We start from the raw sequence: 13,890 nt of genomic DNA, 5'->3' as shown, positions 1-13,890 counted from the left end.
ATAACTGATGACGTGAGCTGATGGCTTGTGGTTATAGAGCACAGTTCGAACTCACAAAACAAAACTTCCGAAATATCTACGAAGCAGATAAAGTATATGAGCTGATTGCACATTAAAGGTTAATCAGTGGATATTTATAGTGTTTATTATCACAATGTCCTGATTTATAACAGCTCAGTATTAGACCAGATAAGTTTAATCCTAAAATTCTGCTTGAAATGCTGTACCTTTGGATGGGGATAAATGTATTGGGTTTAAACATTAACACAGTTATCTGAGCGTCACTCTCTTCGTTGAGGTGTTGTCTCAATCAGATGGGGATTGCTTTATAAGTCACAGTCAGTCTTTACTAGGTTCACACCGTCAGGTTCAACAAGCTTGGATAACAATCAGAACCATGCAGAGCTCAATAATGTCTGTTTGGGTGGTCTTGGCTCTAGTGGCCCAGGACAGGTAAGATTTTGGGGTTATTGCCTTAATGGTTTCCAGAGGTTTAATTAAAACAGAACAAAACATTAAGTCTTGTTTTAAAAAGTTGAGATCATTCTAGCCTCCTAAATAAACTGCTTTGTAAAATAGAAAATCTGACATTGAGACATGCAATACCCTCTGAATACAAAGAGATTTGGATAGCCTTTTTTTAAGCATTACATCTGATGCATAAAGACAGCTGCTCTTCCTCATTTGAGTCAGTATTTTAATTCATTACAGATTGGCTGGTGGACTGGAACACAAATCTTATGACTACACAAAGTACCACACCATGGATGAGGTGAGATCATCCTGTACTTGCTGCTGTTGATTCATTGATTGATTGATACATTTATTGACCTAATCAATCTCTTCACACAGATTTCAGCCTGGATGAATCAGATCGAAAGGGAAAACCCAGACGTTGTGTCCAACATGACGTATGGACAAACTTATGAGAAGAGGAACATTCAATTATTAAAGGTATTATCTGTGTAGTGCAATAGTCCATTTGCTTTAAAAAAAAAAAAAAAAAAAAAGGCTATGTCCAAAATCGCATACTTCCCTACTACATAGTAGGTGAAAAACAGTAGTATGCCTGAATTCACAGTAGTCATAAAAGAGTAGGCAAAAGTGCCCAGATGAGTTACTACTTCCGGTGAGATTCTGAAGTGTGCATACGATGGACACTTTACTATCCCATGAGGCCACGGGAGAGGATTTGTGAGTGACAGTGAAGCGAAACAACTGTCGCTGGTAGGTCACATGATAATGACAACATGGCGAATGCTACGCACTACACACATTCATAAAACATACTTTTTTTTTGCTCTCGCAATGGATTTCAAACACCCTAATCATTGTATTTATTAAGCTTAAAACTATACACAACTCGATTCAGATTACATTCGATCCCCTTAATAAAAACTTCTGTGGCAATACCGTGATGCGATGATAATGGTTACACTTTATTTTACAGTATGTACTCACAGTGCACTTACCCAAGAAAGTACTGGTAATATAAGGTTACTGTGGGTTAAGGTTAGGTTTAGGGGTAGGTTCAGGGTTATTGTAATTGCTATAATAAGTACATATGAACATGTGGAACAGGACTGTAAAATAAAGTACTACCATGATAATATTACAAGGTAGCCTACTCAAAATAATGCCATGGTATTACCATAGTACTTTCATGTTCATTTGTTTGTATCTGATATGCAGATCGGCTTCAACAGCACCACACCAAAGAAAGCCGTTTGGATGGACTGTGGGATTCATGCCAGGGAATGGATCGCTCCAGCTTTCTGCCAGCATTTTGTTAAAGAGGTGAGACTTTATACAGGGAATTATTATACAGGATGCCATACACCTGTAGTGTTATTCCCAGAAATATCACATCACAATATAATGTACTGCATCTGTCTGTGAATGCAATGCCACTGCTGAGCTAAGATGTTTTAAGATGTTTAAAAATGCTTTGGATTTGGATGCTTATGTTATTTTCCTATACATGAACTGCAAAAAGATTTATATAGAGCTCACAAATATTGATACTAGAGGAAGAAAGTACACAGCATACTCAAAGCATTCACATGCTTAAATTAAACAATCAGGTAATGGATATGCAAAATAAATTGTGACAGTATTTTGAGTAGGCAAAATAATAATTATTTTTTTTATCATGATGGTTATGTGGATATAAGAGTTCAATTTGTGTTATGTTTTTTCCTCCTATAAAGCTTTATATTTATATTTAATCTAATAAATACAAATTAATTTAACTGTTTTTATGTTGAAAAAGATCCTGGGCTCCTACAAATCAGATTCGAAGGTAAACACATTGCTTAAAAATCTGGACTTTTACATCACCCCAGTGCTGAACATGGACGGATATATTTATTCCTGGAAGGATAACACAGTGAGTTTCAGCCATTTAAGTACTTCAGTATGACATTTGATGATTATACTTTTAGCAAACGTATGTGATGTGTTTTAAAGACTCGACTATGGAGAAAGTCCAGATCACCAGGCACTGAAGACTGCACATGCGTCGGCACTGATCTCAACCGCAACTTTTATGCTAACTGGGGGAGTAAGTAACAATTTTATTTATATATATATATATATATATATATATATATATATATATATATATATATATATATATATATATATATATATATATATATATATATATATATATAGTATATTTTTAGATTTAGTCATTTTGTTGTGTTTTGGTATTTTCATTTTGATAAGTTTTTATACATTTTTGTATTTCAGTTTTAGTTTTAGTTATTTTACATCAAGTTAAACAATATGAAAAGGAGAAAAGTTGAACTGAAGATGATATATATATATGTTTTATTTCAGGTAACTATAATAAACCACATGAAAGCATGAAATATTCACAAGCTATTTTTTGTGCCAAAACAAATTTACAGCACTGACATTTTTTTTTTTGATAACTGAATGAACTCTTTGGCATCTGAAAAATGTAAATAGCAGCTATATGAGAGATAAGGGTTATAAACATGAATTAACAGATGAATTAACAGCACTCAATGTACCAATCCCGTCTTTCCTATTCCCACCCTCTACATGTCATAAATTGCAGGCGTGCTTAAGGTGGCAGAGATAAACTTAATGTTGAAATAGTAAACAAATAAAAAGTTGCAAGGATAACCCCTCATTCTCATTTGCCGTGATTTTGCAAAGTAGCTTTCAAGCATGAATCATGAAATTGCAGTTATCAAGAGCAAAACATGCAACCAATGCTATTTATTTTTACACCTACACTGATGTACAGTAAGTACAGTACTGTCGAAAGCATCAGATCATGATCTAGTCCATCTGTCTTCGTTCATATAGTGGTCGGGATCTCCAGGAACTGCTGTTCAGAGATCTATAACGGTCCGACTGCTCTGTCTGAGCCTGAGGCCAAAGCCGTCACAGACTTTTTGGGAGCAAATCAAAACCACATACTCTGTTATCTCACCATCCACTCGTACGGTCAGCTGATCCTCGTCCCCTACGGACACCCCAACATCTCAGCACCCAATTACGATGAACTGGTAAGTAGAAGTGCAAATTAGTTCGGGATAAGTTAGGATTGGGAGCCTGCGAGCATACCGTACACTGTTTCGAATTAAATGTGCATGTCTGTCAATGTGTTTGCAGATGGAAGTAGGTCTCGCTGCGGCTAAAGTCATCAAAGCAGTTCATGGGAAGAGCTACAAAGTGGGCAGTTCCCCTGATGTGCTGTGTGAGTATGTTTAAAATGGTTTCCAATCATAACACATGAAGACAGTCATTCCAACGACCTAGAAGAAACGGATTTATTGCACATTATCGTGATCCCTGCTCATGGTGGCTGCCATGTTGAAATTGCATTATCAGCATTTTTGTGATGCTGCATTATATTGGTGTCAATGTCAAGTAGAGATGCTAAATATATAGTTATAGGCTGATATTAGAGATTTTTAATTTATAAGATTCATTCGATTTAGGATATTTAATTGTGTATGATCATTTAGTCTATTTTTACATTTAGATTTCCATCAGCGAATGCTCACTTAAAGAATTTTCTTATTGCCAATATGTAAACATCTTGCAACAAAACTTAAAAAAACAATACTTCCTAGGCTGTAGACTGATTTTTATGTGAAGGACTTTTGCCGGGAATAAGCATGTGACTTTTACAAGCACTCCTGAGAGCCTCTCTTCCCATTCTATGACACATGAAACTAATGCTTATACAATGTTCAGGATAATGCCGAAAGAGCCATTCTGTACTGTAATGTCCATGTGGCATGCAAAGAAAAGGGATTCATTCAAACTATAGTCTCACATAGTCATATCCATATAGTCTATAGTCTCAAAATATACTTTATAATCAAACTATCATAACAGTGTAATCAGTAAACATGATGCCGGTGAATTGCAGAGCTGGTGCAAATCTCAAAATGAATATCCATTCTTATACTGTACATTATGATACTGTGACGTTTACATTTACTTGTAGCTTTTAAAACATTTGTTTGTTTTTAGTGTTTTATTTAAAGATTTACTTATAACATTATGAAACTGTGAAAATAATTACCTGTTGCATCGCCCAGGAAAACATAAAGAAAAAAGTATTTGCAAGCTAATCACTTGTGACGATGCTTTAATATTCTTCACAGATCCAAATTCTGGCTCTTCACGTGACTTTGCCAGACTCATAGGGATCCCATACTCCTTCACCTTTGAGTTACGGGACGAAGGGCAGACCGGCTTCATTCTACCCGAGGATCAAATCCAGCCCACATGTCAAGAAGCTTACCAGGGTGCAATGTCCATCATCAACTACGTCCATGATAAGAATTTCAAAAGTGCAGCAATTACAGTCACAGCCACATTGTGGACAACACTGATAGCCTTATGGATATCAAGCACTAGTGTGCTTTAGACCACTATTTCTAAACAGATTTTGTCACATTTTTTGTCGCATCATGCATTTTTATTTCTCAAAGCTCACTTTGATGCTTAAACAAGAACTGTGCAACGAAAAACAACTTGGTTTGATATTTCACTGTAATGTAACAAAATTCAGATATTTTTAAGTGTGACTCATGTTCAAATACTTTTATATTTTAATATAGATTCAAATTGTAACCAGTTGTCTTACAAAAAGTTGAAGTGGTAAAACGGTGTAACCCTAACCCTAACCCATAAAAATAATTAATAAACAGAAACATACAAAAAAATATTTCATTTTTTTATTTTTATTACTATATCAGTGAGAAATAGTTTGTGTTTCATGATTTTTTTTTTATTTATATATTGATCGCAGAGCTCCATTTGGCCTGCTGATGGCAGTATATACACAGAAATCACTAAAGACGGTTTCAATCTTGTATAAACTGCTGTCAACATCAGCAACCTCAGATAAGATAAGATAAAACAATAAACGTATAACTAAAGAAAAAGGGACACAGATCAGTGCTTCTGGGAAAGATCCGATCAGACATTCCTTCCTAAACCGCACAGAAGTTAAACATCAGTGAAATGAGGGATAAGATGATCTCCCTCGCGTCAAGGCTGCCCTACTGAACACACTGAGGCCAGTTGTAGACTCGCTGAACACCTCCTCTATTTATCACTGACTGACTGGACGATAAGGAGAACAGACCTAGATGTGCTCTGTTTGTGATATTAACAATTCGCAGAGAGATCAAGATGGAAGATATAAAGTATGCCCCACTTCATTTCAACCCAAGGATTCCACCAAAGGTCAGGGTGGGGTCATTCTTTTGCACTGTTCGCAGTGAAATCAAGCTAAAAGACAATCAGGACGTCGTCAGCTATGACTGGAATGGAATATTAGTGTGCATTGTACTACATACTGAACGGTATTGTATATACTGTCGATGTGTGGATCAGTATGCAGTTTGTAAAATGCTACTGTTTAGAATAAAAATGCTCCAAAATTTTATAAAAATGTCAAAACTTATGTTTAATTGTTGAGTGTTGTCCAGTTATATATGTGCAAATAAATGGTTAACAAATAATATAAACAACAAATAAATAAAAAACAAATTTGTTAAAACCTAAAATTCGCATAATTAATGTTTTAATATTTAGATCACTTCTATTATTGATTGCTATCAGGATGTGAAGAGTGCTTCAACCAGTAGCTATGACAAAACGTTTTTATAAAACAAATTGCCTGTACGTTTAAGTAAAAAATAAAATATATAAAAAAATAAAAAAATAAATTATATATATATATATAGCCTATGAATAAAAATAAAATTTTCTTTATCTTTAATATTTTCATATTAAAGGGTTAGTTCACACAAAAATGAAAATTCTGTCAGTAATTACTCACCCTCATGTTGTTCCAACCCCGTAAGACTTTGTTCATCTTCGGAACACAAATTAAGATATTTTTGATGAAATCTGAGTGCTGGATCACTCCACAGGCTTATGTGCACTATAACTTGCTGGCCCAGAAAATGTATTAAAGACATTGTTAATATAGTTAATATATATGTTGCACGTCACCACGTAGGCTCACTATTGGGCGAGAGAAGGAAATGAAAAGTGGAATAAAGTTATTTTTGTTTGTTTTTGCGCACAAAAAGTATTCTCGTCGCTTTATAAACTTAAGATTGAGCCACTGGAGTCACTTGGACTATATTGACAATGTCTTTAATACATTTTCTGGGCCAGCAAGTTATAGTGTCCATAAGCCTGTGGAGGAGTGATCCAGCTCTCAGATTTCATCAAAAATATCTTAATTTGTGTTCCGAAGATGAACAAAGTCTTACGGGGTTGGAACAACATGAGGGTGAGTAATTACTGACAGAATTTTCATTTTTGTGTGAACTAACCTTTTAAGAATATATAATTTGTTTGGTTTTAATATGTATACTGTATATATTACCAAATTATAACTTGATACCCCCCAAAAATGTCTCTACATTTTTTTATTCATTATATGTATAGAAAGATTGGGATATTAGTTGCAGTCTCAAGGGAATTCTTCAAGTAAATGATCTACATCATAAGAGCTCAGCTGACAGAAAAGCTTGGGAACCCCTGATCTCATGAAGCAGACATCCAACCTTTACCCGCAACTATTGAACCATGCCACCCCTATACCCTCATGAACTATATAGATCTCCCAAAACAAGTCATGCCTTTGGACCGTCATGAGAAACAGTCCGTCTCAGAGACCTCTCCATCTCCACTCCTTCTCTGTGGTGGCCCCTTATGAGAAAGACAATCTGTGTGTGGAGGAGCAGTGCTGGTGAATAATGTGCATGAGCGTTACAGTACCAACAACAGCCATCCATCATAGCTGTGTGCTGTGACATGAAGGTAATGTGATCGTCCACTGGGCTCCAGCCAGATCTGTGAAGAGACGTTTGGAGTGGTGAAAATAGAAGTCAGACTTGACGTCTCATGATAGACGCACAGCTGGGCTTTAGTTTTTAGTTTTTTTCTTTTTTTTTACTGATCGTTCGAGTGCTATAGAAGGATTTTGATCATGGCTGTGGCGTTCATTTGCCATTGGTCGGGTTGTTGTTGTACGTTAATGTGCAACATTAAGGCATATTCATTAGTCAATGTCAAAACATTCAGTACATGCCATTTGTCATGATGTATCTACTGATCACAAGAATGTGATTTTTGGATCGTAAACTCATAACTAAACCATAAATCGTAACTAAACCGCTTTATTACCTCATATGAGACCATCTTCTTCAAATCACCCCCTCGGGAATTTTTTTCTTTTTTGGCTCAGAAGTTGCTCTTTTATATCTCAGGAGACTTAGTTTTGTATTTACAGTAAGTATAGACTTGGATTGTCATACATTCTTTATGAGAATATAAAACTATGATTATTTACAACAGTTCAAATGTTTGCGGTCAGTAAGATATTATTGTTTTTAAAAGAACTCGTTCATGCTCAGCCAAGGCAGCATTTATTTGATACAGTGAAAGCAGTAATATTGTAAAATATTATTACAATTTAGAATAACTGTTTTCTTTTGAATATATGTTAAAATGTAATTTAATCCTGTAATGCAGAGATGAATTTTCAGCATCATTACTCCAGTCTTCAGTGTCACATGATCCTTCAGAAATCATTCTAATATGCTGATTTGCTACTCGTGAAACATTTATTATTAATATTATTATTATCAGTCTTGAAAATAGTTGTGCTGCTTAACATTTTAGTGAAAACCACAATGCATTTTTTTCAGGACTCTATAAATATAATGATGTAATAATATAATCTATAATATATATATATATATCTATAATAAATAGAAAATTGATTTGGAATAGAAATATTTTGTAACAGTATAAATGCATTCACTGTTGATTAATTTAATACATCCTTGCTGAATAAAACTATTACCTTCTTTTAAAAAAAAATCTTCCTGACCACAAACATTTCAATGGTAGTGTTTATAAATCATTGTATTATAAATCATAATTCTGAAATTAATGTAGATAGCGTAACTCAGATCATTTGTGAGAACTTAATGAGAAATGTTTGAGAATATTAAATTACTTTTATTGGAGATTTTGGTGTCTTGGTGAATCTGAGATATTGTTGAGATCTCTTCTTATTCTCTTGAGGAGGCACATATGAGATTTCTGGGCTATTTTTTTATGCAAATAATCTGAAAAGCATGAAATGTCAAAAGCCTCTCTTTGCTCTCCATTTAATCTCATTGTATTTGTAGTTTTTCTCCATTGTTTTTTCTGCTTTTGTCTTTTTGTTGCTCCTCCCACCTTTCAGTTTTTCCAGCCTCCTACATTACAATTGTTTTTATTTCATTTCAAATTCCTTTCCGAATACCATCCCTCTGATGCATTTTTTTTTTCTCAACGGTGTATCGGTCAACAAGTGCAAAGACAATATGATGTTGGACTTCTAGGTCTTGCACAAAACCTTTATGAAATGCTAATATGACATATCATACAGTATATGATGCCTTATCATTGCAGTGCAACATTCGGAGCTGCCCACGTGCCATACACTCATCACCTCGACTAATGGGACTGTGACAGCCCTGCCGCCCACCTCTGTTTCCATGACAACTGCCACCAAGACTGCTTTAACCAGATCTGAGGCGTGTTTCTGCCACCCTGAAACATTCTGCTTTCTGTCATGTTCTCCCGGAGATACTTTTGGCTCGCCACTTTGTCAGATGATGGGGTCTATGATCAGCCGCCCGCTTGTTCGTTTTGATTCAGCAAGATCCTTGTTAGCAGCTAAAATAATGGCGGTATCTCATATCTGAATGGCAGACTGAAGCCACATGCCCATCCAGAGGAAAGAGGGTCAAATCACAATCTTTTTGATATTGCAACTATTTTCTCCAAAATGAGACCAACTGAACATCTCCATTTGCTTTCTATTTAAAGTCAAATCAAATTTGAGCCTGTTGCTTTCTAAATTCAGTTTTTGTCTCAATTATTTTTCTCGTTTAACTCATTATGGAAGTAAAATAAGTTGCAAGCATCGTGTGCTTCGCAGATGAAAGCAATTGCTGGTCCTGGATTTGCACTTATTGTCAAAATTAAACTCTTTATTTTTTAAATTAGAATATTTTTAAAATATTATATTCTTTTTAAAATAAAAAAGCTATTAAATTTACTAAAGATATATAAAAAAATAATACAAATATATATATATATATATATATATATATATATATATATATATATATATATATAAAAAAGTGACATTTAAATGGCTATATGTAAATTATGGGATAGTTCACCCAAAAATGTAAGTTATGCAATGAATTACTCACCCTCATGTTGTTCATGCCTGAAAGACTTTTGCTCATCTTCGAAAGAAATGAAGATATTTTTAATGAAATCTGAGAGATTTCTGTCCCTCCATTGACAGCTACACAGCTACCACATTGATGCTTCAAAAAGCTCATAAAGAGATCATAAAACTAATCCATATGAATTGAGCAGTTCAGTCCAAATTTTTTGAAGAGACTCGATCGCTTTATATGATGAACAGATTTAATTTAGGCTTTTATTCACATAAAAACATTGAACAGCAAACATAAACCGTTCAACCGAACCTGCTTGACGTGCGAGAATGAACCTCATTGGTTCTTGTGGAAGCTCAAGCGTGATGCGTAACACGAGAATGAACCTGATGCGTAACACGAGAATGAACCTCACTGGTTCTTGCGGAAGCTCAAACGTGATGTGTAACACGAGAATGAACCTCACTGGTTCTTGCGGAAGCTCAAACGTGATGCGTAACACAAGAATGAACCTCATTGGTTCTTGCGGAAGCTCAAATGTGATGCGTAACACGAGAATGAACCTCATTGGTTCTTGCGGAAGCTCAAACGTGCTGCGTAACAGGAGAATGAATCTCATTGGTTCTTGCAGAAGCTCAAACGTGAAGCATAACACACGAGAATGAACCTCATTGGTTCTTGCGGAAGCTCAAACGTGATGCATAACACACAAGAATGAACCTCATTGGTTCTTGCGGAAGCTCAAACGTGCTGCGTAACACGAGAATGAACCTCATTGGTTCTTGCGGAAGCTCAAACGTGATGCATAACACACGAAAATGAACCTCATTGGTTCTTGCAGAAGCTCAAACATGATGCGTAACATGAAAATGAAGCTCATTGGTTCTTGCGGAAGCTCAAACGTGATGCGTAACACAAGAATGAACCTCATTGGTTCTTGCGGAAGCTCAAACATGATGCGTAACACGAGAATGAACCTCATTGGTTCTTGCGGAAGCTCAAACGTGCTGCGTAACACGAGAATGAACCTCATTGGTTCTTGCGGAAGCTCAAACGTGATGCGTAACACGAGAATGAACCTCATTGGTTCTTGCAGAAGCTCAAACGTGCTGCGTAACACGAGAATGAACCTCATTGGTTCTTGCGGAAGCTCAAACGTGATGCGTAACACGAGAATGAACCTCATTGGTTCTTGCGGAAGCTCAAACGTTATGCATAACACGAGAATGAACCTCATTGGTTCTTGCGGAAGCTCAAACGTGATGCGTAACACGAGAATGAGCCTCATTGGTTCTTGCGGAAGCTCAAACGTGATGCGTAACACGAGAATGAGCCTCATTGGTTCTTGCGGAAGCTCAAACGTGATGCGTAACACGAGAATGAACCTCATTGGTTCTTGCGGAAGCTCAAACGTGATGCGTAACACGAGAATGAACCTCATTGGTTCTTGCGGAAGCTCAAACGTGATGCGTAACACGAGAATGAACCTCATTGGTTCTTGCGGAAGCTCAAACGTGATGCGTAACACGAGAATGAACCTCATTGGTTCTTGCGGAAGCTCAAACGTGATGCGTAACACGAGAATGAACCTCATTGGTTCTTGCGGAAGCTCAAACGTGATGCGTAACACGAGAATGAGCCTCATTGGTTCTTGCGGAAGCTCAAACGTGATGCGTAACACGAGAATGAACCTCATTGGTTCTTGCGGAAGCTCAAACGTGATGCGTAACACGAGAATGAACCTCATTGGTTCTTGCGGAAGCTCAAACGTGATGCGTAACACGAGAATGAGCCTCATTGGTTCTTGCGGAAGCTCAAACGTGATGCGTAACACGAGAATGAACCTCATTGGTTCTTGCGGAAGCTCAAACGTGATGCGTAACACGAGAATGAACCTCATTGGTTCTTGCGGAAGCTCAAACGTGATGCGTAACACAAGAATGAACCTTATTGGTTCTTGCGGAAGCTCAAACGTGATGCATAACACAAGAATGAACCTCATTGGGTCTTGCGGAAGCACAAACGTGATGCGTAACACGAGAATGAACCTCATTGGTTCTTGCGGAAGCTCAAACGTGATGCGTAACACATGAGAATGAACCTCATTGGTTCTTGCGGAAGCTCAAACGTGATGCATAACACAAGAATGAACCTCATTGGGTCTTGCGGAAGCACAAACGTGATGCATAACAAGAGAATGAACCTCATTGGTTCTTGCGGAAGCTCAAACGTGATGCATAACACAAGAATGAACCTCATTGGGTCTTGCGGAAGCACAAACGTGATGCATAACACGAGAATGAACCTCATTGGTTCTTGCGGAAGCTCAAACGTGATGCGTAACACAAGAATGAACCTCATTGGTTCTTGCGGAAGCTCAAACGTGATGCGTAACACGAGAATGAACCTCATTGGTTCTTGCAGAAGCTCAAACGTGATGCGTAACACGAGAATGAACCTCACTGGTTCTTGCGGAAGCTCAAACGTGATGCATAACACGAGAATGAACCTCACTGGTTCTTGCGGAAGCACAAACGTGATGCATAACACGAGAATGAACCTCATTGGTTCTTGCGGAAGCACAAACGTGATGCGCAACACGAGAATGAACCTCATTGGTTCTTGTGGAAGCTCAAACGTGATGCATAACACGAGAATGAACCTCATTGGTTCTTGCACATCAAACAAGCATGTTTGAGCTTCGGTTTACTCATAAAGAACTTGAACTTGAGAAATATGCATACTCAGGGCATCTTCCTCTGGGTAGTCTTTTGCTTGTAAAATTTAATTTCAGTATATGAATTATAATGCCTTGTTCAATATAGCATCACAGATATATGAGTAGGAGAGAAAGAGGAAGTTTGCTAGCCCAATTTTTTCTAACAGATGTTTGAGTACCCATGGGATCCAACATATGACACATGACAACGCCTTTCCCAAAATAAAGAACGGATATTGAGAGTATTTGTGTGCGGATTCTGTTTATTGTTGTAGATGGCCGTTGTGTGTATTCCTGGCTCAGGGTGTGTGTCTGTGGGTTGTGCAGAAAGGAATTGCACATGTGCGATTTGCTTATCTTCTGAAAGATAAGGTTTTTAAGGAGAGCAGAGTTTTAATTTTACTATATTGGTGAATATAAGAAAATCTCTTCCACTGCAGATTTTATTATAGCTTTTGTCCTGTGAAGCATAAAGGATTTTCTGCAATTTCAAAACTCTTTTTTGTTGTTGTTGTTCATTATAGGCTACTGTTCTAGATTTCCTTCATTCAACAGATATCTTTTGTCTTTATCTCACTTATTTTGCTGTGGAAACATTCTTTGTTACTTAACAAAAGCCTTTATCGTATGGTCTTGATTCATAGGCTGCAGGCAGACTCGGAAAATTCAAATCTCCCTGAGCTCATCCGGAGATTTCCATCTCACAACTTCCCACACTTCAATACACTATCTGCAGAGCCCACAGTATTTTCACTACCTGCATTTTCATTCAGTCCACATGATGATGGACCTCCATAAAGGGAACTTCCTTGACTTCACAAACATGCACTGCCAGTCAAAAGCTTATTTATTAATATTATTTCCCACATTTAGCAAAAACGACCTAGCAACAACTATAATTTCAATAGTAATAGGCTATATACTGATGTCGTCTGTGGTCATATTCAGGACAATCAATAACTAAAACACATGCGTTTGCATGAATCAAGAGTCTGCTGAGTGATACGACAGACAAGAAAGTAGCGCTGCTTGTTTCTATTGGAAGAGCGGTATACACACACACACACACAATAGTACCAGGTTAGACTCCATTTCGCCTTCAGAACTGCCTTCTTCATGGCAGAGATTCAACAAGGTGCTGGAAACATTCCTCAGAGATTTTGCTCCATATTGACATGACATCTTCACACAGTTGCTGCAGATTTGTTGTCTGCACATCCATGATGTGACTCTCTCCACCACATCCAAAAGATGCTTTATTTAATTGAGATCTGGTGACTGTGGAGGCCATTTGAGTTTAGTGAACTCATGTTCAAGAAACCAGTTTGACATTATTTGAATGTTGTGACATGGTGTGTTATCCTGCTGGAAGAAGCCATCAGAAGATCATAAAGGGTCATAAAG

General features: G+C 37.0%; 1 protein-coding gene across 1 annotated transcript; it reads left to right on the top strand.

Moving 5' to 3' along the window:
• Positions 1-362: 362 nt before the first annotated feature.
• Positions 363-5,185, top strand: cpo (carboxypeptidase O). Its single transcript, XM_084106997.1, has 9 exons — positions 363-453; positions 712-772; positions 853-954; positions 1,693-1,797; positions 2,273-2,389; positions 2,470-2,563; positions 3,343-3,545; positions 3,652-3,736; positions 4,656-5,185. Exons 1-9 carry the CDS (start codon positions 398-400, stop codon positions 4,919-4,921), a joined length of 1,089 nt encoding a protein of 362 aa, XP_083963123.1. The 5' UTR covers positions 363-397; the 3' UTR covers positions 4,922-5,185.
• The last annotated feature ends 8,705 nt before the right edge of the window (positions 5,186-13,890 follow it).

Source organism: Abramis brama (assembly GCF_963993115.1).
Source record: "Abramis brama genome assembly, chromosome: 2".
Lineage (NCBI taxonomy): Eukaryota > Metazoa > Chordata > Actinopteri > Cypriniformes > Leuciscidae > Abramis > Abramis brama.
The sequence above is the reverse complement of the archived record's forward strand: the minus strand, read 5'-3'. Positions and strand labels throughout refer to the sequence as shown.